Here is a 27,544-nt window from a genome sequence, read left to right on the forward strand (position 1 = left end):
CAACATAACTGGAACGAGCATTTGCGCAAAACCATCAAAGTGATGTTTTTATTACAAATACATGTATAAAATAGACAGAAGCATTTAAAGAAAGATTTGGAAAGTAAGTGCAACAAGAAAATTAAGAAGAGAATATTTTCCGTATATACCGGATACTGGATATCATAAAACTGAATATCACAGCAAGCAACTCTCACGGGAAAATGTAAATAAATTAACAACAATACAGACGGTAATTTATTTAAAACCGCTATATCTATTTTATTTTTTTTACATATAAATAGTTGTAGGAGCAAACACAATGCAGTAGATCTACTTTTTCTAACAGAAAAATAAAGAGCAAAAGTAAAAGTTTGACATCAACAAAGCGTGTTAGAACATTAGATGATCTGTCAGTGTCATATTATTTCTTGCAATACTCATGATACTGTATTAGACTATTCTAGGTTTAATTGAACTTCAGTGCCTTAAATATTTCTTTATTAGCATTTTTTAAAGAACATTTATAAATGTTTCAGATAGTAAATTGATAAGTTGAAATGACAAGTTGAAGTTTGGCTTCATTTAACAATGTTTAACTAGGGGTCTTTCAAATAGAAAGACCCTGTTAAGCTTGAAGTCTTGGTGCTTTTCAGCATATCACTTTTTAGATTGTGAACTGGAACATAAAACATAACGTGATGCTAATCTCCAGTTTCAAGTCCTGTTATCATATGTCCCCACTGTGACAGGACGGGTCTGCTACAAACTTTACTTGTCAGGGACCAGCAAAACCTGACAACTGTCAGACCTGCAGGGCCCCGTAAATGTTTAATTTAAGAAATAATATATCCCTTTCAGTGATTTTATTGCTTAATAAAACCACAGTTTGGAGTGAGAAATTATATCACAAGGGCGTAACCCGAGTGATGTAATGCTATGGCATAATGCATTCGAACGACAAATTGGAATTTAGTTTTACTAATTAAGATATTGTAAAAAATTCAATGGTGTGTTGCAGAAAAATCTTGCACAAGGTACAACTTGTGTTTTATTAAAGAAAAAATGACAATTCTTAAACTTAAACAGCAAATTTATATTATAATATTCACCTTAGACTTGATCTTTACAATATACATGTGTATATGCTTTTATTATTGTTTTATTTCAGTTATACAAATGTAACAATGGTGGTTGGTAACAATATAGTAGTACCTGTGGTGCTGTGGGGTAAAAATGCCCCTACTCACTGTATATCAGCAATATATATGACACCAGATATGAAGAATATTGTTACAGCTTGTAATGATGCACAACTTTGTGTTTGGGACATGTCACCAAATTGGGAGGTAGTGTTTTGTTTTATGACATTTCTTGTATTGAAAAGTAGAGATGTTTGAATGGTGATTATTTTGTATCATTAATCAGTCAGTATAATTATTCTTATATTTGTGATTTGTCATAATCTGAATTCTGTTCACTAGTTTTGTTATGTTTATTATAATAATCCAGACAAAATTGGTAATTCAATATATTGCATAGTCAGAACATATGGTACATATTCTGTATATACCATGTTCAATATACATGCAGAAATATTTACCAATATTGGTATACAGTAAATAGACTTGGTTACTGAGGATGAAAATGTTAAAATGACAATTATAAAATTCCAAGCATTCTGAAAACTGAAGTGAATAAACCCTTTTGTACATTCTGTTTCGAAGACTCAGTTTATTAATATTACAAACATAAAAATTGTTACTTACTGGATTTTATCCTTGTAATACAAACATGCTGCATTGTAACTATTGTCACAAACACTGGTATGGTTTGATTGATTATTACAGGTATATCCACGTCACATGTTGTTTGGTCACACTGCTGCGATATCATGTCTGGCACCAGCCTCGGCACAGCATGGAAACACAAGGGTTGTCAGTGCTTCAGAAAATGGGTATTTCTTCATTCTTTATTTCATAGATATTTATCGTGACCTTATTTATCACAAACTTGATTTGCATCACCTTTAGCAAAATAGTTACATCATTTTTCTTGGCTTTAAATAAATTGAATCTCACCTATAAGGGTTAAAATCCTGCTTGCTCAGGATGTTAAATTGTAATTTATATAAATAAGGGACCAGTCAAGTTCAAGCTGCCAGACACACTGCCTTAGCAATATCTTAAGAAGAATTATACATTTAAACAAGAAATGATGAAATTAATACACAAATATCTGCGGCTGCGTTCAAATGTTTGTAAATTTACTAAACACCTATGATAAAATGTATGAATACTAGGGATAAACTTAGATTTGATTTTGAAGCATGCATTTTAGATATAGATAATATTTTACATGTACTCTGTTTGTTTCAGAGAGATGTGTCTATGGGATATTGCTGATGGTAGATGTATAGAAACCATAAAAATGTCATATGCTCACAGCAATATGCAGGTACACTTACATTTGTACTCTTCAAGATAAAGAGTACATGTAGCCTTATCATTATAATGTATCATATTCATGAAGTCTTAACACCAAAAAATTACCAGAAATGATAGATTCAAATTTTGAATTTTTCAGATTTTGCTAAATTGGTACGATGGAATAAATCTTTTGCCTATCTATATATTCTCACTAGTTCTGTATTTTTTTTATTAATATTTTGATTACATACTAGTAGTATTCAATATTCATTTGAAATATAAATTTTTTTTTTTTTCAAAAATGTTTACACTTTGTCATATTAAAAAGAAACCAAACAATTTGGTTCAATCTGACACTAACTGACCTGATTACATAATTTTCATCTTTCCAATTTTTACTTGAAACCAATGTTTATAAATCATGTTTATAATAAGAGAAACAACTAAAAATAATTTACAACATAAAATAAAATGAATACGTTTAATATCACATTTTACAGGCATATCATTTCAAGAACACATCAGATGTTCGACTTGTATGTAACGGTTATTATCCAGAGATTGTTATAGTGGATCCATTGACGTTTGAGATCGTTCTAACATTAAGTTCACGAGTGTCTCCAGACTGGATCAGTGCTTGTTGTGTTATCAGACCAGCTAAAAGAGAAGGTAATGATTACTGTAACACAGTATGATATGTGTTCTAAAAATAGTAACATATGATATGTGTTCTAAAAATAGTAACATATGACATGTGTTCTAAAAATAGTAACATATGATATGTGTTCTAAAAATAGTTCGGGATAAGTCTAGCTACCATTGTGCCCTTTGAATTTGAAAACCAGTTGAAATCTTGAAAGTCTGACTTTAAGGTTATAAAACTTTTTAGCTCACCTGTCACAAAGTGACAGGGTGAGCTTTTGTGATCGCTTTTTGTCCGGCGTCCGGCCGTCCGTCGTCCGTCCGTAAACTTTTGCTTTAAATGACATCTCCTCATAAACCACTGAGCCAATTTCATCCAAACTTCACAGGAATGTTCCTTTGGTGGTCACCTTTAAAAATTGTTCAAAGAATTTAATTCCATACAGAACTCTGGTTGCCATGGCAACCGAAAGAAAAATCTTTAAATATCTTCTTTTAAACAACCCTAAGAGCTAGAGCTTAGATATTTGGCATGAAACATCTTCTAATGAGTGTCTACCAAGTTTGTCCAAATAAAAGCCCTGGGGTCAAAATTGGCCCCGCCCCAGGGGGTCATAGATTTTCCCTATATGCATATAGTAAAAACTTAAAAAATCTTCTTTTAAAGAACCCAAAGAGCTATAGCTAAGATATTTGGCATGAAACATCTTCTAGTGAGTGTCTACCAAGTTTGTTCAAATAAAAGCCCTGGGGTCAAAATTGGCCCCGCCCCGGAGGGTCATTGATTTTCCCTATATGCATATAGTAAAAACTTAACAAATCTTCTTTTAAAGAACTGTAAGAGCTAGAGCTTAGATATTTGGCATGAAACATCTTCTAGTGAATGTCTACCAAGTTTGTTAAAATAAAAACCCTGGGGTCAAAATTGGCCCTGCCCCGGGGGGTCATTGATTTTCCCTATATGCATATAGTAAAAACTTAAAAAATCTTCTTTTAAAGAACCCAAAGAGCTAGAGCTAAGATATTTGGCATGAAACATCTTCTAGTGAGTGTCTACCAAGTTTGTTCAAATAAAAGCCCTGGGGTCAAAATTGGCCCCGCCCCGGGGGGTCATTGATTTTCCCTATATGCATATAGTAAAAACTTAAAAAATCTTCTTTTAAAAAAATGTAAGAGCTAGAGCTTAGATATTTGGCATGAAACATCTTCTAGTGAATGTCTACCAAGTTTGTTCAAATAAAAGCCCTGGGGTCAAAATTGACCCCGCCCCAGGGGGTCATAGATTTTCCCTATATGCATATAGTAAAAACTTTAAAAAATCTTCTTTTAAAGAACCCAAAGAGCTAGAGCTAAGATATTTAGCATGAAACACCTTCTTCTTATGAGTATCTACCAAGTTTGTTCAAATAAAAGCCCTGGGGTCAAAATTGGCCCCGCCCCAAGGGGTCATTGATTTTCCCTATATGCATATAGTAAAAACTTAAAAAACTTCTTTTAAAGAACTCAAAGAGCTAGAGCTAAGATATTTAGCATGAAACATGTTCTAATGGGTGTCTACCAAGTATGTTCAAATAAAAGCCCTGGGGTCAAAACTGGCCCCGCCCGGGGGTGTCATTGATTTTCCTTATATGTGTATAGCAAAAACTTAAAATCTTCTTTGGAAAACCCAAATAGCTAGAGTTTAGATATTAAGCATGAAACATCTTTAAGTAAATATCTACAAAGTTTGTTAAAATAAACACCCGGGGGTCCAAACTGGCCCTGCCCCAGGGGTGTCATTGTTTTTAACTATATGTGTATAGTAAAAACTTAAAAAATCTTCTTTTAAAAAACCCAATGAGCTAGAACTTAGATGTTTAGCATGAAACATCTTCTTATGGGTATCTACCAAGTTTGTTCAAATAAACAAATAAAAGCCCTTGGGTAAAAATTGGCCCGGGGGGGGGGGCTATATACAGGTGAGCGACCTCAGGGCCATCATGGCCCTCTTGTTTAGAGGTCTCTCTCAAATCTCAGGATTTTTTATTGGTCAGTGGAAATTCTGTGGCAGTTTGTGACCAATCAAATACGTGAGATCTGAGTTTGAGCTAAGAATATTGTCTTTATCACCTCGAACCCAGGGCTATGGTAAGCATTAAATTCTTGTGTTTCTTTTTATTTAGATTTTATCAATTAATGATTTTAGACCAAAATGATAATGTAGAATATGTCTCCCAGAAAAATAGTAGAAGGAAAACCTTGAAATGAAAACTCTGCAGAAATGGGACTGTAAGAAGTGTTACAATCGTTGCTCAGTACTGATTGGTTCCAGGATTCAAAAGTGTGTGTCTATAAGCTTATAGCTTCCTACACAATCAAACTAAAATAAATTCTGTATAAACCAAGATCTTTGAGAACATATACTCAAAGAACACTTATAAAATAGAAATAACTAAGATATTAAGGTGACAACGGAGTCAATTATCACTGAAAATACCTAAAATGAGATTTTTTGCTAAGTAGGTTAATCAACCTTTTCTGAACACATTCGTGATTTAATTTTGGAAGCAGTTAGTCCAAAAATGTGTTTTTAAACGTTTTAAAACGGTACCTATACTATTTGTATCTGCTATTCGCGTAACCTGTCGATTATCGATAACGCTCCGCCCCCTGTTGAGGCATCAATGAGGGAAATCGGTAGTTCCATATATCTGTGAATTACAGGTCCATACTGGTCCATACTTCTCGTAATACATGTATCGTACAACTAACGTACATCTTTTATGAATATCTCAACATTTAGCCTTTTTTATAAATTAAGAAATTGTCGGCCAATGTGCGTAACATAATGTATGAAACATAAATAATTAAGCATAGCGGCAAATCGCACGACCACGGGGTTGATTAAAAATGTAGTTGCTAAAATATCCATAATGTGTGAAAATAATTTGTCTGTCCCGTTAATCTGATAGATATTAAGTTGAGTTGATAGACTTTTGTACGGATTCAAGGGCTTACTTTACATTCAACCTCGTTTTCTTACAATGTCAAGTAAAACAACAACAAAAACAGACAACATTTTTTTACGTGAACGCCTATATGACTTGTGGTAAGGTGTCCCTGACAAATTTCTAAACCATTTTAGATTGTCTAAGGATGGTTATTTCTCTATAAATAAAAAAAGATATTAAAATATATTCTCAGTGAAAATAAATTGTTCGCCAGTAAATCGGACACAGTACTAATAAATCTGGGACAAAGTATGGAATTTATTGTCTATCCCGGTAGAAACTGGATCTCTATGCCGTGCATAGATGATATTCATAATAGAAGTCAAGAAGGCCAGATCATAATGATCGAGTAATACCTTTTATTTCTATTAAAATATGTGAAGCATTATCAATTTGGTGGAAAAAAATATAATATCCCGTTCTTATTTGTACATCGTACCACATACTTTAGATGTCTGTCAGAAGCTAAGTATTTTTGTTATTTTATTTTATATTTTAACGGAATTTCATACACGAATACACAGGCAGAGTGACACTGGTATAATACAATAATAATGCTGATGATAATAATAATAAACTTCAAAAAGGAAACAATAAAATACCCCGCTAGCGGTGCGCAAATGCGTTCCATTTCCCCCACTGAGTGCCTCAAATTTTACCGATAGTCACATGGCATGTGCGACAGATACCAGACGGACAGTAAATCACGTTAAGAATTGAAGAAATTTCGGCTATAAACTGATATTTATTAGCAGCTTTTTATTGGTCAGATGTCACTAGGTCATAAAATGTTGTTAGAGTATGTCACCGCAACTTGTGACCCTCTCTGGTGCGATATTTGTGTATTATGCAATTATTTAGCGTGAAATGTAGGGGTCCGAGAGAGAACAGCCGATTTATGACACTTCGTTTGATGCGGGTCGGACTAACTTTGAATCGGCATAACTTTTTTAATAATCAATTAACATGCGGTTTAAAGCACATGAAAGGAAATTCATTTACGGAGGGAACCGTGTCAGGGATTTTTGTTTGCTCAATAGGCGACTTAATTATCTTTAATTACGTAATATGTATGTTGAAAAAAGTCGCATAAAATGTTTGACGTTACGTAATATTTTTTTGAGAAAAGATAGAAAAAATTTGAGACACGGTTCCCTAGATAATATAAGTATGGTTATTTTCCAAAAGTTTGATGACAAACAAATAAAAAATGACTTTGATATGACGATTTAAAATTTAAGGATTTTTATTCAAAATCAATCATTTACAAAGGCATTTTTTTCAAATATGTTATTTTTTTATGATGATCAACGACATTTAATGCACAAAGATTAAATTTGAATTTTGGGGAATAAATTTTTGTTAAAATTTATTGTGGCGGAAAATTCTGGCAGCCGAGAACCAGTCATGTTTATGTATAAATTTTTCAAAACCGTTTCTCTCGATGGCCTCTATGGTACATCCTTCGGGAAAATCGGTTCGTAAACTATTTACGCTTAAGTCTGTAGTCTGGTATATATTTCATCTATTAGATGGTCTTGTTTCGACAGAATATCCTTCTATAAGCTGGAATTACTAGATTACATTAATTTCAAAATTGGAATTTTTTATATGAGTCCTGGGTTTTGCTCAAAGCTTGCGCTATGCTCGGTATTTCCCAGGTGTCTCTTTGGCATTTTTAAGTAACTGAGTATTTGCTTAAAAGTTGCTCCCATTTATTACCGCATTTACGCAGTTGGCACCCTCGCATATTCAATTATGCAGTCTTGGCACGCATATGCCAGAAGTTATCGCATTTACGCATCTTGGCACCCTTGCATAGGGTAATTACGCAATCTTGGCACGCATATGCCGGAAGCAGGCACATCTGTCCTTAAATGCTCAGTAACTTTCGCATGTAAAATTTCTCATTTAACTGGTTTATTCGGTTGCTGGAATTTTCTTTGTTATGCTAGGGACATTTAGTTGTCATATCCTAGCATGACATATTTAGATGCGGCCAAACATTCCAATACATTTTATTTCTAGTCATAAAATTGTTTCTAGTCTCGACTTTGTTCCTTATAATGTTATTTTATGTTTATTATTATTATTGATTACATTAAATAAGTGGTACATGCTATGCTGGCATCAAGCTCTGAAATAAGCTTAAATAATTAAATTGATATGTAAAGTTATGAATTGTTTATTGATTATTCCAATCCATAAATAATACCGATTATTTCTGCATAGACATAACTCGAGTTTATTTTGGTAAGAATAATTGGGTTTTTCTTCGTGCTATTTTTAGCACATAATCGGACTGGTTCTGTTAATACTACCGGTGTCGAGTATAAATACCAGTCACCGGATGTACAATTCCTTTCCGCTTTTACAACCGAAAGAAACGCAACGTATTCCCACCCGCCACACCCATTTATCATTCAAACTACTGTGTATTATTGTCTGCATTATGGCATAATTTCAATAAATATATAGGAAATGTTTTTCATATATGTACATTACTGTGTTTATTGTTATAAATGACATGTTGTTTCCAATGGATACTGCTGCTGGTTGTGCTTATATTTCAGTTGTACATGAGGAATTTAGCGATTATTGCTGGCATACCTGTACCACAAGTCATGAGTAACTCCTAAGAAACACACTGACGGTGCCAAAGTTCCAACATCATCGTTTAAGCGGAAGGCAGTTTGGGAAAATATCGAAAAGATGTTCAAAACAAAACTTTAACAGTGTTTCGTTTATAACCAACTGGTGTTATGTTGACATTTATAAATATGTGAAAGGATAACACTTTAACAGTGTTTCGTTTATAACCAACTGGTGTTATGTTGACATTTATAAATATGTGAAAGGATAACACTTTAACAGTGTTTCGTTTATAACCAACTGGTGTTATGTTGACATTTATAAATATGTGAAAGGATAACATTTTAACTTGTATGAAATTGTGCAACAATGTTCATGTAAATTTTTTCTTGTCGCATCTTGACGGAAAATTCTGGCAGCCGAGAACCAGTCATGTTTATGTATAAATTTTTCAAAACCGTTTCTCTCGATGGCCTCTATGGTACATCCTTCGGGAAAATCGGTTCGTAAACTATTTACGCTTAAGTCTGTAGTCTGGTATATATTTCATCTATTAGATGGTCTTGTTTCGACAGAATATCCTTCTATAAGCTGGAATTACTAGATTACATTAATTTCAAAATTGGAATTTTTTATATGAGTCCTGGGTTTTGCTCAAAGCTTGCGCTATGCTCGGTATTTCCCAGGTGTCTCTTTGGCATTTTTAAGTAACTGAGTATTTGCTTAAAAGTTGCTCCCATTTATTACCGCATTTACGCAGTTGGCACCCTCGCATATTCAATTATGCACTCTTGGCACGCATATGCCAGAAGTTATCGCATTTACGCATCTTGGCACCCTTGCATAGGGTAATTACGCAATCTTGGCACGCATATGCCGGAAGCAGGCACATCTGTCCTTAAATGCTCAGTAACTTTCGCATGTAAAATTTCTCATTTAACTGGTTTATTCGGTTGCTGGAATTTTCTTTGTTATGCTAGGGACATTTAGTTGTCATATCCTAGCATGACATATTTAGATGCGGCCAAACATTCCAATACATTTTATTTCTAGTCATAAAATTGTTTCTAGTCTCGACTTTGTTCCTTATAATGTTATTTTATGTTTATTATTATTATTGATTACATTAAATAAGTGGTACATGCTATGCTGGCATCAAGCTCTGAAATAAGCTTAAATAATTAAATTGATATGTAAAGTTATGAATTGTTTATTGATTATTCCAATCCATAAATAAATAACAATTATTACTAAAATAACTTTGTTTAAATGAAATTTATGTGAGTACCACGGAAAGTGTCTGTTGTCACCTTAAGACTTTCAGTGAAATAAACAAGCATTTCTTTTACATAATACATTTCCCATATAGAACATCATATATATAATTTGTTTTGGGTAGATTTTAAGCTTTTTACAGTTTCATAGTTATTAAATTAATTACCTAGTATCTGTTTCTTTGTATATGCCAATGTCTGCACTCAGATTGGTTGGTTCTAAGAACAGATTCATGAGTGTTTTATTAAGCTTATTGCTAGTGTGTGTGTTTTTAGGTTTATTTTAGCTCGGCGCCGGAAATTCCATATGTCCGAGATCTCAGCGTCCATGCCGGTCCACTCTAGAAGTCTCATCGGGGACGTCTTTTTCATGCCGATCTTCCTAAGTCCTGTTCTTCGTTCGATGGAGGAAAGACAATACCGGAAAAGCATCAAGTTCCGTGACAGCTGCAAACAGGTGGTTTACATAAAACGGCTCTTGTTAGCGCCACCCTCCAGAGTTAGTCACGACAGGTCAACCAATCAGCTCTGGTACTTAAGATGACTTGACCTTGACCTGCCGTGTGCCTTCTCCGCAACATGCACGCCTCTGGAGGGATTTGGAGAAGAAGCTTATTGCTACCAACACAATCAAACTAAAATAAATTTTTTTCAGATGATGTAATAGTTGCCATCTCTAATTCTGGAGCAGTGAAGGTGTGGGTACTAAGTGGACAAGAGAATAGGGTAAAGTTTGTTGTAGTTGACTGAGACTTTGTTTTGTATAGTAACATCTTGTTATGTATGAAAATTTGCTAGAAAATATAGTCTTTTCAGTACTACTTTTGGTTTTAACTGAGATATATATATTTAAAATAAGTTTAGTTTGAACATATTTTATTTCTAAGAATATATATATATATATATATATACATGCTACAGTTTACAATATTCATTGTATGCACAAAACACTACAAATATTTATTTCAAAACAGGATTAGAATGGGAAACATAGTCTTATGAAATTCTTCTCCGAAATTAAATAAGTTTAAAATAAGAAATCAACTGTGTGCTCTCTATATGTAGATTAGTTAAGTGGATGATTTGTTTCCTTATCTTCTATTCTTACAAATGAACGTCACTGATGTGCTATAAATAGATCTTGGGATGCTGTTTTGAAGGAGGCTTAACTGTGATATGATGGACTTTTCCAAGATAAAATTACTGAAATACTTAGTTTAAAACAACCCATAATTGTTTTTCCAAAAAAATATAAAAACTGAAGGCCGCTTTAACTAATATGCTTTTTTATCAAAATTATATTTGTTTTACATGCTGTATTCTGGACAGAATAATAAAGATTTCATGATGATATACCTTTTGTTTTCAGTCTAAACCAGTCAATGAGGATGAGTCAAAACAAATCCGATGTTTGAATGCTCAGACATTGACATGTTGTCCCTACAATCAACGTACAGTTCTCATTGTCTGCTCTAAGTATTGGCAGGTGAGTGGCTTTACTTTGTTGTTACTTTTTGCGTACATACCCTTCATAGTGTTCGTTTTACTCTTGAGGCGGCAATTTGTCACAGATGTTTGAACAGAGACTTGTAAGAAGGCATTTGTTATTTTCGGGGTCTATACTCTCAGTGCCTGAAAGGGCAGACGGACCCTCATTAAGCCTTGAATACAAGCATGCATTTGATATTGATATTTTTGAGCTGAAATGTATGCAGCAGTGATATTGTTTAAAAAGAGGAAAAAGAAAAAACTGTTAAACGTCTTGATTGTCCAAAGGTTCTTGTTTAATGATTTAATGTTAATTGTTTGGAATCAGTCAAAGATTGGTTCATGAAAAGACTGACAGTCTTTAATATAAGCTCTAATCAGCTAGTAAAATTTGTTTTATTATTGAATAGAATGGAGTGTAAAATCTTTCAGAAAATTGAATTTAGGCTAGTAATTTGGAACCTTTAACTATCAGGCTTGTCTTGTAAGTAAAGTTTAATATCTGAATCAAAGTTTGTCATTATTTATAACCATGCAAGTCTTTTACATAATAAGTTTGAATAGTGAAACATTTATCTTATAGAATGACAAAGATATTTAATGTCAAAATCAATTAATTTTTACAAAGTATGCAATTTGGTGTTTACAAAATATCTGCTTTGAAGTATTGATGGCATAATTTCTTAACAGTTGCACATTTATGTCTTTCCTTTTCTTTTATAACTTCCCCCTTACTGCAAGATGAAAATCTGTTGATTTATTTAGTCCCACCTTCATCCCTCCCCATATTTAATTATTAAATTATTTAGATCAATATTTTAGATTCTAAAGTTTATGACATTTTTTTTCTTCAAAATCCTGAACAGTGATGCATGTTTTAATTAGATTTTTTACTTAACAGCTTTTAGAGTTAGGCTGCTTTTAGATGAACCAGTGTTTTATTGCATGAACTTTTCAACTTCACAGTGGTATACCTGTGCATTTTAAGCTCACATGAGTACAAAGTGCTCTAAGGTGAGCTTTTGTGATCACTTAAATGTCTGTTTATTATTAAAACCCTGAGAACTCTCTTGAAGTCACTTTTTTCTATCCGCTTACTGATGAACTTGTTTGGGAGCAATGACTGGGCTCTGTGTATCAGGTCTTGATTTCTGCTTTTTAGTCCAGAATCCTTCCATCGATTAAGTTCAGGTTTTGTTTGAGAATGGTTTAACCAGGCAACAAGATCATTTGAGAGGAAAATCTTCATTACCTACCAGACTTGGTCAAATTAATTTGAACCTTGGTTATTACAGGTTAATAAAGAAAATTGGTCAAATCTAGTTCAAGTAGTATAATGTAAAATCTTAATGTTAAAAATTATCCATTGACAAGCCAGGTAGGCTTTAGAAATGTGTTTTTTTTCACAGTATGAAATGACAACCTGGGGTGAGCAATCTGAGCCATAATGGCACTCTTGTAACTGATTACAAAATTTAAAAATTTTTTTTTTCGAGTCTACATTATGGTTGTGTATGTGTTACTCTTTTTTGCACCAATTATTTACATATAGATTTGTGTGAATTTTATCACCAACACTAACATGTATTCTTCTCTAGATTTTACTGTGTACAAATAATTCTTAAGTATAAATTTGATCATGGGAACAAAAATATGTTCAGGCACATTTTTTTAGCTATTTTAATTTAGTTAGAATTTTCAATTTTATGATATGTAAAAAAATGTTGTAATGAAGTTCTTGAAATAAATCATTACTGTATTAAAATCATCTCAATATATCTAAATAAATTATATTTTAATGACAATATTTTTCTTCTCCTGAAAATGAGTATATCGAGGGCTTTGTGTTGACATAAAAAAGAAGTTACAACATTTTTGCACCAAGCCAACAAATTATGCTAAACTACACATTTAGTCTGCTTGACTAGTCTCTTAGAAACAAGTTGAACAGTCAAATTCATGCTTAAGTTCATACTGACCATTCCTGTTTTCTAATATGATATTTATTCTATTGCTTTCATTCAAAGATTTATGTTTTAACATGTTCATGCCTAAATTTTGAAGGTATATGTATTTCGCCCTCCCACTGTGTTTTGGGAGGGGAACGAAAAACGGGTAAGATATATTGTTGTTGCCATAGAAACTATGTTGAATAGAAATGAGCCGCGTCAGGACAAAACCAACATAGTGCATTTGCGACCAGCATGGATCCAGACCAGCCTGCGCATCCGTGCAGTCTAATCAGGATCCATGCTGTTCGCTTACAAACCCTATAACAAGTAGAGAAACTGATAGCGAACAGCATAGATCCTGATCAGACTGCGCTGATGCGCAGGCTGGTCTGGATTCATGCTGGTCGCAAACCCATATGTTGGTTTTGTCATGGCAAGGCTCAAATCATGAAATTGGTTTTTTTCTTTCAGTTTACATTGAATGACAGTTTATGACTTTTAGGTTTTATTTATAAGTTTATAGCAGGATATTGTACTGTAAATGTGTCTGCAATATTATCTCTATATAGTCTAGTTTCAACTGGTTTAGACAAGTATTAGATTATAGTGTTTAGATACTTTTCACTTTTTGTAGAGAAAATTGTTGTTGAATTTTTGAATTTAAAAATAAAATGTTTTAACTATGAAAGTGAGAGTTCTTCGACAAATATGTGAACCACAGCAATACAGTTTTTTTCTTAAACATTTGCATTTTTATATGTGGAGTAAAATTTCACTGTTTGCTATTGAAGTGATAATCAACATAAATATGGGTGTGAAATATATAGCAATATATTGGATTTCCAAATATCTGACAGTATAATATCAAAATATGTTTTTAGATATTGCAATATATTGAAACTATGAAGGTTTTATAAAAAGCGTAGAATTCTATTAAAGTCAGAATTTTTTTCAATTTGTAAATAGCTTGACCTTAAATGGAATTTACGTAAGGTTGTTAAAACTCCCTTCATTTACAATGCCACTTTTTCCACAGTGAAATCTTTAAAAAAATGCCTCTTGTTAAGTGTATAATGCATTTAGACATAATATGATAACTATTAACTCATAAGGCAATGTTTTGTAGGTCTTATTTTAAAAAGTTCACCATACATGTATATTGCAATATATTGTCTGTAATTATTGCAATACATGAATGATTTTTCTTTGCAATTGCCAGCCCTAAACATAGAAAATATTCAAAATGTTATAGACTGCTCCTTAAGATGGTTTTATCTATTTATTAATCATAATGGTAACTCTAAAGCTTAGATTTATTCTTTGGGTGACTTGGAAGATTTTTTTTGATGATTTTAAAACTCATATTTATCGTCCCATATGTTTATGAGATGTGGGGGGTGGAATGCGAATTCTTTGTGAGTTGCTCTTATTTCTGATTTTCTATCTTTGTTATTTTTGTGCTGTTTGTTGTTAGAGAATTTGACATATGTCTTTCAGTTAGATAAATGTCTAATTATTATTATTAAGCTGTTAATAATATGCAATTTGAATGCTGTAATCCTGGTATCTACTTACAAAATGAAACTTTGATATTGAGGTAAAGATTGATCATTATTTGATGTAATACTGGTACCAACTGATGCACCCACTTTCAAATTAGTTACCCGTAATACTCTAGTATTTTCCGGATAGAGGACAGATAGAGGACATAATGTTTCTTGCTTCAATAGTTTGCAATGCTTCGTTATTTATATTTAGTCTGCATGTTATATAGAATATATTTGAGCCGTGTCATGACAAAACCAACATAATTGGTTTGCGACCAGCATGGATCCAGACCAGCCTGCACATCCGTGCAGTCTGATCAGGATCCATGCTGTTCGTTATCAGTTTCTTTACTTGTTATAGGGTCTGTAAGCGAACAGCATGGATCCTGATCAGACTGCGCGGATGCGCAGGCTGGTCTGGATCCATGCTGGTCGCAAACCCATTATGTTGGTTTTGTCATGACATGGCTCATTTATAGACAGAGCAGTCTGTGTCCCTTTATAATCTTTATAATTTGTTCTTTACTGATTCTATACTTGTGGGGCATTCATGGCTGATTGATTAAGACTTTTGTATCCAAACTACTTGCTCTTCCAATGCTGTGGGTTCGAATCCAAGCAAGGATTTGGATTTACTCATCTGAGGAAGACATCGAGCTAGCTTATGGAACATCAGTGTTTCATCAGTACTCAGGTCCCCCCATCACAATTGAGCAGAATTGAACTACCGACGTTCCATAAGCTAGCTAGATAACTTTCTCAATGAAAGAATTCAAGGTCACTGACAGTATTTAACCCTTAGCGGTAAATGGCAAGTGCTTTGAAGTCAATGAACTTAACCACTCTGCCACTGATGCCCCCAGTAAACAAAGACAATGGAAATGCCACTTGTAATATCATCAGCAGCTGTATTATAATGCTTTTTAAAGTAAAAACCTCTGATGTAAATGTTCAGAAATTGGAGGCTGAATATAAAAAGTAAGAAATTCAATACTAAAATGATGCAAATCACTAGAAAAATGTTAGAACAGATAATGTTTACGTTGAAGAAAAACATGATTTATTATATTGTTACAGAGCCCTATGCTTTTGGCTGATTTGTTGTGAATTTCTATGCATGTTTAGATAGAGAGGATGGGACATACTATTTGTTCTCTTGATATCAAGATTAGAATTTTTTTTGTTTACACATATCATTCTTAATGTTCTTAAAATTGAGAATTAGCTATTTATTGCGGTCCTGTTCAACTATGTTAATATAACAACTTTCTTTGTTGAGATACCCCCTCTCATAGAAAAGCTCAACCTTTCAATATGAAATATCTGAAATGTGAATTGCAAAATGGGATTGGTTGGTATGGCAAAAGTCATGGTCCATTCACACAAGGAAATGACCAGTGAGTGTAGAGCAACAAGAATACCCAATGAATGAACAATAAATAGGTTTTTTAGAAATGTTTTTCTTTATATATGACATTTGTGTTATGTAAAAACAAAAAACGTTTTATTTTAAGAAGATGGTATTTGATCAGGTTATTTAATTATAAAGCATGAAGAGCAGTATTTTAAGAGGACCTTCAACTCATTGCACAGTTAATATAAATGATAAAAAATGAATTCTGCAGTTTTTGTTGTTGTTTTTTTTGTCATTATTGAGTAGAAATACTGAAATGAAATTTTAACATTGAAATGTTTTACATTTTGCAGATATACGATGCAGGAGACTTTACATTATTGTGCTCCGAGTCGAATCGTTGTGGTGAAAGGTGGGCAGGCGGTGATTTCCTCAGTGTGGACAAAGTCGTTGTCTGGAGTAACGAAGGAAAAGGATATCTTTATAAACTTCCTACAAAGTAAGTCAAACATTGTTTAGAAAAGCCAACAACATTTCAAATAACTTTCATTAAAAAAAGCATGGAATATTTGACATTTTGTCATTTTGGGTCTTTGATTTTGGTCAAATTGTCAGTTTTCATTCTGACCTTGGCCTTATAGTGAGCTTTGTAGATCAAAAATTATTTTTGGGATTAGAAAATAAAATTTCATATTTTGTTACAAGAAAATAAAGTCAATTTGAAATTTATGTTTTATCTGTATTGATAAGCATTCAATTCATTTGTTATTTTGGCATGTTGTGAAACTTGTGGAATTGAAATTTGCAATGAATATGAATCAGTAAGCTGTAGGTACATGTATTTGATTTAGTAATAACTTAGTTTCTAGGACATGCATTTACATTTAAATTCTTCACCATTACTATAGAAACAAGCAGTGTTCACAATAATTTATTGCACTTTATCAGGCTTTCAGTATTGTCATGGTATTTTTATGTTTTATAAGTGGTATGCATGGAGAAACTGTCATATAAAAATAATGGTATATTTTGATTGTGTTTCCAGAATAAGTTTGAGTTTAATTGAAGGATTTTATGGCTAAACTTTATGGACATGTTACAGACCATGTAGCTGATACAAGAACCATTTAAATACCTTGGGAGGGTCAAAACATCATTTTTGGGGAAGGGGCCTCAGCCTTTTTCTTGGGGAAAATATGGGTGATTTTGGCATACTTTGGGAAAAGGGGTCTCAAATTTAACACAAACTTTTAATAAGTTCTTCAAAATAGAAAAGCAAGAAGCACTTGGAAATACTAATAAGGCAGTAAAAGACCTTAATTAACACCATCATTTAATTTTGTTCAAAATTCTATGGGAAATTTCAAATTACTGGGGACTTTTGAGGACCAAACTGGGGAAAAAAAGAGGCTTGTTTGGTTGGGGAAGCAGCCTATATTCGACCTCTAATAAGAAGGGATTTTTTTGCCCTGCAGTTGGAATTTACTGAAAATTGTAAAAATACCCTTAAAAAATGTCTGCAAACATATTCTAGGCCATTCCTGTCTGCATATGAATCGTACATGTATATTAGTATATTGTATAATTGTGTATTTTAGTGCAGTAACAGGTTAAATTGTTATATAATTGAATAGGAGTTAACCTGTTACTGCACTAAGGGAACAATATACATTTCATGCAGCATAGGTACACCGATATCACGGATATGTGTAAATTTTTGTATGAATTTCAGTATGCTTGCATAAATATTATCTTGTTTGACTACAAGAATAAAAAAATTCCATCTACAAAATGAAGAAAATTTCCCATTTTGAATAAATAATGAACAGCAAAGTATGTTCATTTTCAGCAACAAGAAAGAGTAACTTATGCATATATATTTTTCTTCTGTCTATGTATTCTGTATGTTTAACATAGACTAGACTAGATTTCATGTTTTGACAACAATATATTAACACATGTATTTTATTTGACACCATTTACATTGTGTGTTTTAGATTTTCTAACATGGTACTTGTGCCTACTGGTTACAGTGTTTAAAGGGTTGAATGTCCTAATTTATTTTGTAATTTACTAATGCCAATTACTTTGAAATCATTGTTTGTATATACATGCAAATATCTCTCACAGTTTATTCAGGAATTGTGTTGGATAAGTGGTTGATCACTTGCGGAGAACTTGGAAATTACTGGTTAGTTATCCAGGAAAGCTAGCCTGGGATTTAAGCTTGATATTTTTTACATATTTATAACATATGGGCTATTTCATACTCGATAATATTAATATCAATTTACCGAATAGAAGCACATAAAAAAAATCCACAGACTGGAACCCAGGCTACAGGAAAACTGGTTAGGTGGACTGTCTGGTGAGATACGACCAAAAATGTTTTATAATCAACACCAGAAAAAAACCCTCAATATCTTTTAATTTTATTGGGACAATATTATGATGATGTTTTTACCTCAAATGTAATTACTTTCTGATATAATTGTTCCAAACATAACTGTCATAACATTACTTTCTTTAACATAAATGTTTTTAACCTAGCTGTTTTATATTGCTGTTTTTAACATAAATGTTTTATAACTTAGCTATTTTTACATAGCTGTTTTACATAACTATTTTAACAAAGCTGTTTTACATACAGGTAGCTGTTTTTACATAGTTGTATTTAACATAGCTGCTTTAACATAACTATTTTTAACATACATTGTACATATCTGTTTTTATCAGAGCTATTTTTAAGTGCACACCATTTATAACAATATTGTAATATTTAACCTTCTACCTTATGCAAAAGCCCTCGTTAATAATAAACTGAGGTGTGTTATAACTATAATTGGAATCTGGTTACATACTGCTTCTTATAGCATGAAATATTTGTAGTATATATTTTTGCTGATAAACATGTTCTTACCATTCTAAATAACTTATATGAATTATGCCATTTATGTTAAAATTAGTACTATCTTGTGAGTCACTTATATTGATAGACAATTTATTGGTTAACAAATTTGAATCATGTTGTCAACGTCAGGAACTACATAGCCCAGATCTTAAATATATGACATGTATCATTGCCCTAGTACTTACTTCTATATAATTTATGTCAATCAAGTTCTCGGTGTGTCTTAAATTCTGAGCCATGGGGTTACTGTTGTTATTTAAACTTGTAAACTTGTTAGCAGAAGTTAAAAAAAACTTTATGTCAAATGACCTACTTTTGTGTTTTTCCAAGCTAAGATCACAATTAAAGATTTTTGTGCTAAATAACATTTCACATTAGATGACCTTGAACTTTACCCTGTTGCTTTCGAATTTTTAAGCAATGACCTTAAATTTTGACTCCAGTTTTGTTTGTGGTATTTTGTTTTTAGACCTTTGATAATCAAAATGAGAACAATGTGATCGACTTTAAACTAATATTGTCATTCATTACATTGCACCACTGGTACATTATCCAGGGTGACCTTGAATGTGACCCAGTGACCTACTTTTACATAGAAATATTATGATTTTGTCTTGCAAAGGTTCTCATGTGACCAATAAAAATGTGTTGTTGTGTTTTTTGTGGGCTGAAAAAAAAATGTGATTCTAATGCACTTTGAAATTCATGTATTAATGTTTTGTACCAATATATGATTAATATAATCAAAATGATTTATTTTGAAAACTCTGTTGAAATAGTAATTTAAGTAAGCTTACAAATTCACTGTGTTTTTAAAAGCCTGCTGAAAGGGAGAGTACTCCAAAGGTAAAAATTTTGGTTTTGATTTTTTTCTTCTAATTAATTTTTTTTTTTTTACATAATGTGTTTATAGAAGGTGACATTGGTACAGATGAGGTTTTGGAAAAAAATTCATTTCCCAGTTTCTTACTTATTGACAAGCTTTTAGGGAAATTTGAAGTGACGTTTAATCTACAGGTGTGAATTGTGCACAATAACAATTTACTTTTATTGAGATTTTCTGAATACAATTTTTGTTTCTGTCACAAAGTAACCCAATTATTTTGAACACTTGGATTTTTTTTTAATTTTAGGTCCACAATATTTGTTTATTCAACTTATCTTTACCTTTGCACCTTTAATTTGTACAATGTGTGTAACCAGTATCCAAGTCAATGAGATTTTCCCTTTATTTTTAGTTTATTTCCCTGTTTGTTGTCATGGTGATGGGAGTAAAGCCCGATTTTTTAGTTTAGTTAGTTATTTTGCTAGAATTTAGAATGTGTCTGCACTTTTTCTAAAAACTAAATTATTTGATTTCTTAACATTTAGTTAAGTCTCAGAAGTCAGTGATACTTGTGTAAAGAGTTTGTGTTTGGGCTATAGTTGTGGTAGTTATTTGATTCAATAAGGGAATGTTTCTCAGACCAAATCAGAATACAAAGTGCAGACAAATTCTAAAACCAGATTTTCTAGATTATAGTTTATTGTTTATTTCTAAACAATTAAGTTTTTTACTGTGACAAAATTGTCATTTTTCTCAACTTTTTTGTATTTATTTATTTTTTTTCAAAATTTTGTGTGCATCTTAAATTGTTCATATTCTCTGCTCTTAAGAAATAATTACTGGCTTGGAAATTTGACACCTGAAAATGCGGGGTAGGGGAGAAAATACTTCGCATTGACACAGTATATGTAATATCATATGGTGACTTTTCAGCTTTACTGGTAGCGGAAGACCTCAGGTGCCCTTCCATGCATTATTTCAGGCACGAACGGGCACCTGAGTAGAACCCCCGATGTTCGGTAAGCTTGCTTGATAGCTTCCTTACATTAAAGAATTCAAAGTTCCTATCAGGATTCGAACCCACAACAGTTAGGGGTAAGTGGTTTGTAGACAATGACCTTAACCATATGGCCACAGACACCATGCCTTCATTTATAATTACTTAAGAATAAGATAGAAAATGAGGTTGAAATAACAGTGTACAGAATTCGTACTGGTTTATTTATTTTGACATTCTAGGACAGACATCTCAAGCTATGTATGGTTTAAATGAAACAGTTGTCCATATCTTATTTTTTGTCTGTGGAACTTTAATACTTACTTTGAAGGATGGGTGACAATAACATTATCTTTTAAACATTTAATAAATTCCGATGTAAATATGATATTAACAGATTTCAGGGTAGTCTATAATACAGGTGTGTAATCTTACAAATTTTATGCTCCCTGTAAAATTCTCGGAGCATAAAGTTGCTGCTTCGTCTTCCTAAGTTTCATACTTGCAAAATTTTGTCGCCCTCTTGCAGTTTCCATTAACAACTTTATTTAGTGACTATATATTTCATACTTCATAGGTTGATACTTTAGATAGACCTCTAACTTTGGGTGGAGTTAAGTGTTACTTGGGTCAAGGTACCAGTTTTAAAATACAATGTAGCTTTTTATACTTAATTTAATGACAAATGTCTTTCATATTTGGTTAGAATATACCAAGGGTTGATGGCAAAACTGTTGAAAGTCCCTCTTTATTTCATTTAAGTTCTTACAGTTTTGCGGTCAACACACAATACCTTATGTGGTCCTCTACCTTTGGGTGGAGTTTGGTAGAACTTGGGTCAAGTTCAAGGTCACCAGTGTTAACAAATAGATTTTAACACTTTTGTTATAACTTATTTATCAATGCTACAATTTGGTTTTGGTGTCTTATCAAGTCCAACACAATACTTTATTATTGCATGGAATTCGAAGTCTGAATTTAGATAAATAAAATTATTTACACACTTCTAGAATAGCCCTCATAAAAAAAGGGTTTTAATGTCGTTCGAATTTGTTTTTAATATGTTATGGTTCATGTAACAATTTATATGTTTCATGTCTATGCTTTCTCTTTCCTCTGATTTAGTTGTCACATGTAAGTAATGGCCTTGCATAATTTCATACTTAAAACTGATGTAACACAAACTGGTACTTACTGATAGTTAATGCAATGTTACGTTTACTGCAACTAAATAATCATGTATAATCTACTCACACTGTTATACAAGCAATGTTTGGCTTAGTTTTAATGTTGCTTAATTAAAGTTCAAACACTCTAACATATATATTAACAAATAGATCGGAAAAACATTCTTTCTTCATGAAGCGCGTAAGGAAAACTTTTCCTTGGTGAAATATCTCTCCTCTTGCTTTTTTGCTTTTAGCCGCATTAGGTTACGCAAATGAATAAGGTATATAAAGATTATTGCATAAGCGTGCTTTTTTGATTGGTTATATCAGTTTGAAGATCGTGGAAAGAGGTTTTCCCACAATCCATCAGTGTTGTAAATACAACTTCACCTACCGGTAATCATAGAGCAAGATATAATCCACAAGAAAGCACACCGGTGCAATTTTACTTTTATTATGTACCTTCTAAAATGCCGAAAGAGAATCTTCACAAATCAAAAGAACTATTTTTCATTTAAAATAGGTGTATGAATATAACGTCACTGAATATTCATTATGTAACAAATGAGGTTTAGAATGTTGAAAACCGATCCTGTTATATATGTATCACATTATTTAAAATGACCATATTTAAAGCAGAAAACCATGGGTATTCTGGTATAATAAAGTATGATTCTTTAGCTCTGTATTAACATATTAATTGATATATAGAAATGCTTGCAACTAATAAAAATAAAAGTACATGTATTCAGAATGTAATTTCTTTTACTTCTTTATCATTAATAGCGACTTTTCCGCTCTTTTTGCCTTGCTAAAATTTCATCATAATATGAAAGTTGTGTTGTGAAAACAAAAACAGTTGAACAAACTTATCTGATATTGAAAAGTAAACTTCAAAAGACTTTTACTTATATTGTTAAGGGGGATTACTGTAATTTTTTCTGGGATACCTTTTGAATAAAGTACCATAGTTAAGAATGTAAAAAAAAATCAATTTTCATCTAGCCATTCTCTATTAATTCTACAATTTTTGGGACTGGATTACTATTTATTTTGATAAAATATTGAAATGAAATTGTTTGGGATGCCCATGAACATAAAACATCAAATGAGGAGGACAGTAAAAAAGAAAGATGAATAATGAAAAAGAAAGAAAAAAAAATGTTATCTAAACTGTAAATAAATATCACCTGGTTACTTTGAATGTAACAGATGAAAAAAATAAAACATTCCAATAAATAGTAGCTTTAACTTTAACATTATTATGTTCTATATTTAAATGTTTTGTTCTGTCATAATTTCATGTTAAGTCTCTACAAAATGAACATACTGGTGAATGGTATCACTCTAACTGTGCACAAAAACTTACAACAATTTCTCATTGATCTACATGATTTTTAAAAGATATGATTTTTAAAGGAGCCATTTTATTTGAATAATTGCTGTTCTCCAGTAAATAGCTATAAGTCAGGGTTTTCTTTAGAGTTATCAATTTATTGACTATTTTTTGAGTTAATATAATGAGTTTTGTTACAGTATAGTTATGTACAAGCATGTAGTTGCTGCTGGTTTTAGGCTTTATGTTGTTTTCCCTGTTTTGCTGTAACTGTGCTGCTAAGATGAGTGGGGGAAGTGCTGTAGGAATAGAATAGTTTGTTTAGTTAAATAATCTCTCTCTCTTTTATTATGTCATGATTACTGTATATATAACTAATTATTTGTTTGCACACATATATTATATATTCTTTAAATTCATTCATTATTTTCACTTGTATCAAAAAATGTTTAATTTCATTTATTTATTGTAATTATATGCTCTCCTGATTGTGGCTGCTCTCTGGAAGAAACAATATTGATTGATGTTGTCAACTAATAATGTTGGTTATTGTGCACTGTTTGAATATGTAACACATGCCTCCCATCCCATGACCAATGTAGTGTGTAGTGAAAAAACAGGGGAAAAAATAAGCAAATTTTTTATCTTTTTTCTGTCCCTGCTCTGGAAGGTCAATGTGGTGGTTTTATTTTGGTGAAAAGGTAGCCGAAGGTGTGACCAACTTGCAGTGTTATAATATGTTTTGGTTGGAATTTTACTGTTTAACTGCCTCAGTTTGAAGAGTTTTTTACCAGGAGTTGGAAATTCAAAAGTTAAAATTCCAGCTTATTCTGAAGGGTGTGGGGGTGGGGGCCATCGTTACAATTGACTAGTGCTCTGTATCAATCCTAATTTTAAGCACATTTTTCGTAGGGTCTTTCTCAATCATAAAAGCTTGTAATTTGCCATATTACCATCACCATGATACAATGTTGTCTTATTGTGACAGAAAACTAACATAGAGTAATGATTTTATACATTCATCTACATTTATGCATTCTGATTTCACCTCATTCAATTTGAAAATGCTTATATTTTGAAGGAAATGTTAGATTTTATTATATAAATATTGTCATTGAAGTAATACTTTGCACTTTATTAGATTAGAAATGATTAATTATTGAAAGGTCATTACAAATAAATCTTTACTTTTAATATTTTCAGTGCTAACTCAGAGAGTGAGGCTTACCATCTCAAAGCACCATCTTCACCACATGCTTACTATGTCCTTGATTTCTACTCTGAAAAGGTATACACTTTAACCATTACTTTATAATGTGAAACCTTTCTTCTAGCGAACCCATAACGTTCTGGAACTGAAAGTTATTAAACTATGCCACCAGTATAAAGTCAGGCCGGCCTGAACTACTGTGCAATCTGACAAGTCCATTTAAGAAATTCAGCTGGTTAAGGGTCAAGAAAGGTCATTGGTTTTTAATCATTTGCCAGACTATGCACAAAATGATTTACTGAGGAGCATCTGTTTGAAAGCTTGAAAGTCACCATTTTCCCTGTACTTTGTCTGTTTGACTTGAATCCGTACAAAACAAACAAACTGTTACCAACATGCTTGACTTAAAGCCTTACAGAACAAACCAACATAGAAAATAAGAAACATAAAAAATCTGTATACATTTATTGAGGAGTTAACATGACAGACTGATTAATAAAACATCATATTATGAAATAGGGCATTGTGTTTTTAATTCTATACATCTAGGTTCTTTTAAAGTGTTCTTAAGTGCATTGGTCTATAATGGAAGTTCTGTAATACAATGAATATTTACATTGATGTTATTTAGTATCAGAGATAACAACAAACCACAAAGGAATCATACATGGATGTTGTTGACACGTGTGAGATACATGATCCAATACATGTTTTATGTATGCTTATACACTGTATAGCAGATAATAAAGTGTTGTAGACCAAAATATTATTATTATTTATATAAATTTTTATACTTCATCACTTCAATCAACATTTTTTTTCAAACAATATTTTATTAGAATATCCACATGATACATATGGTGGTGATATGTGTGTTCTTGTTAAGTTAGCCTTAAATGAACAAGTTTAGGTTACGCACGCATTTTAAAATGAATATAGTAGCTTTATAAATCATATTAAAACAAAAAGTAATAAAAACAAAGTATAGTTTGTAATTTATTTTATATTTATTTACAGACCCTCGCTTGTTCACCTGCAGTAATTCTACATTCAGCATTAAGGGGAGATAATCAGTCACCTAAATTGTTGGTGCGCGGGGACTCTGAAGGTCAGGTGGTAATATGGAAACTACCAGAAGTATCGGAGCGACAGATGACTTTGGTTCGACAGGAAAGCTTTGATCGACTACCAGGTAATTAATGAAATGCTAAAATGCTCTGTCGAGACCACGGTCCAAGGTTTTATAAAGAAATTCTATAAGTGCAATCTCATATCTCAGGTATTTGATTGGTCAGAAACTGCCACAGAATTTACACTCGAGGCCATATCACCTCATTTACATTTCAGCCACACTCTGCTTGATTTGAAATTAAAGATTTAAGAAGTTTGATCAAGTTTGGGTTTTGGCTTGTTATGAAGTTGTTTACATTTGAATATCACGTTTTAATAGCCATTTGATTAATTGGGTATAATGATCAAGAAACAATGAAATTTTAGTTTCGTATAACCAAATAAGTTCTTTTATGAAATCAAGGAGAGAAACTTTATTATTTTTCCTATGCCTGTAGAAATCTTTCGTATGCTTATAGAATATATTTTCCAAGGAAAAAATTCAAACATGTAATTTTTTTCTATATTTTCAGTTTTATTACCAAAATGTTCTGCAACATTACAAGATATATGGGACAAGCTTAACCAGTCTCCAAATGGAATCTTAGATGGCTTTGTAAGTTGCAAAAACATATTGTCATTACATTTAGAACCAGTTTTAGCCATAAACTATTTTAAGCTGCATGCCTCCAGAGAGCAAAAAATATTTCAAGAAAATCAAACTTGAGAAAAATGTATTACGATTTTGAGAAAAGGAAGAAAATTCAAGCGATAATGTCCATGTTGTGTTTGATTAATGATTGATTTGGTGTACATTGAATAATGACTTATTTGGTGTACATTTGTATTTATAGCCATATTTCTTCTGCGTGACTAACATAGTATGGACTATTTTTATGTATTTTAACCTCTTTTTGGTAATTTATGTGTATTGTAAGACTGTTTATATATATATATTTTACTTTCTTTGTTCACTTCACAATATTTTACTTCCAAATGCATTTTCAAAATTTTTATTAATATTAGCATGAATCTGGAGGCATATTGCTTTAACTGTTTTGAACATATATAAATATGACAACTAAAGGTTTTTCACGTGAAGTGAATAGATGATGACTTCCACAAATTTCTTGTATTACTGGACTGTAGCATACAAAGTAAGGCAAACAAAATTTCTGTGATTTTGACACATAACAAGTTTGTTCATGTTTTCATTTTATGGATGGGATATTTTACATCTATAGATTAATGTTAGTGAAACATGATTATGGTGATATATAGTGAATGTTTTATTAGTATACTATGCTGATGGGTTGTATTGCACGAGACCTTGGTGCAGGCTTGCAGGAATACAACTTCACATAATCAACAAGAGTAATATACTCCATCAGAATAACAAACTTGTTAAATTTTCCTTTCATTAATTTATTTTCTGTAAAAGACTTTTAGAAAATCTAAAAGAAAATGAAGGATTTATTTTAAATGTACAATATAGAATATTTCGTATATAATGAATACAGTAAGAAAGATAGCAAAACATGGTAAAGCAATAAATGTTTAATTCTCCATTTCTATTTTTAGAAAGAGGTTGAGGATAGAGCTATGATAACTTCTACTGTATACATTCCATCACAAGGCAAGCTAGCATGCGGCCGATCTAACGGGACCATTATTATTCTACCAGCAACAATGTGTATAATGTTACAACTGCTAGACAACAGATTGATGAGTCATGAAA

General features: G+C 32.0%; 1 protein-coding gene across 3 annotated transcripts in view; it reads left to right on the forward strand.

Moving 5' to 3' along the window:
• Nucleotides 1-155: 155 nt before the first annotated feature.
• LOC132749832 (WD repeat-containing protein 7-like) overlaps nt 156-27,544 on the forward strand; it is a 42,082-nt gene continuing 14,693 nt past the window's right edge. The window contains exons 1-13 of one of the 3 annotated variants that reach the window (XM_060739737.1): nt 156-232; nt 1,151-1,328; nt 1,830-1,936; nt 2,358-2,436; nt 2,909-3,077; nt 10,562-10,632; nt 11,276-11,392; nt 16,601-16,746; nt 19,978-20,004; nt 24,690-24,774; nt 25,714-25,888; nt 26,340-26,422; nt 27,388-27,544. In XM_060739737.1, coding sequence (XP_060595720.1) covers nt 1,167-1,328; nt 1,830-1,936; nt 2,358-2,436; nt 2,909-3,077; nt 10,562-10,632; nt 11,276-11,392; nt 16,601-16,746; nt 19,978-20,004; nt 24,690-24,774; nt 25,714-25,888; nt 26,340-26,422; nt 27,388-27,544 — 1,378 coding nt within the window. In that variant the 5' untranslated portion in view covers nt 156-232; nt 1,151-1,166. The remainder of the gene's footprint in view (nt 233-1,150; nt 1,329-1,829; nt 1,937-2,357; nt 2,437-2,908; nt 3,078-10,561; nt 10,633-11,275; nt 11,393-16,600; nt 16,747-19,977; nt 20,005-24,689; nt 24,775-25,713; nt 25,889-26,339; nt 26,423-27,387) is intronic. The other 2 variants (XM_060739739.1, XM_060739740.1) reach the window with 2 other exon arrangements.

Source organism: Ruditapes philippinarum, unplaced genomic scaffold (assembly GCF_026571515.1).
Source record: "Ruditapes philippinarum isolate M1 unplaced genomic scaffold, ASM2657151v2 ctg2085_1_1_1_1, whole genome shotgun sequence".
Lineage (NCBI taxonomy): Eukaryota > Metazoa > Mollusca > Bivalvia > Venerida > Veneridae > Ruditapes > Ruditapes philippinarum.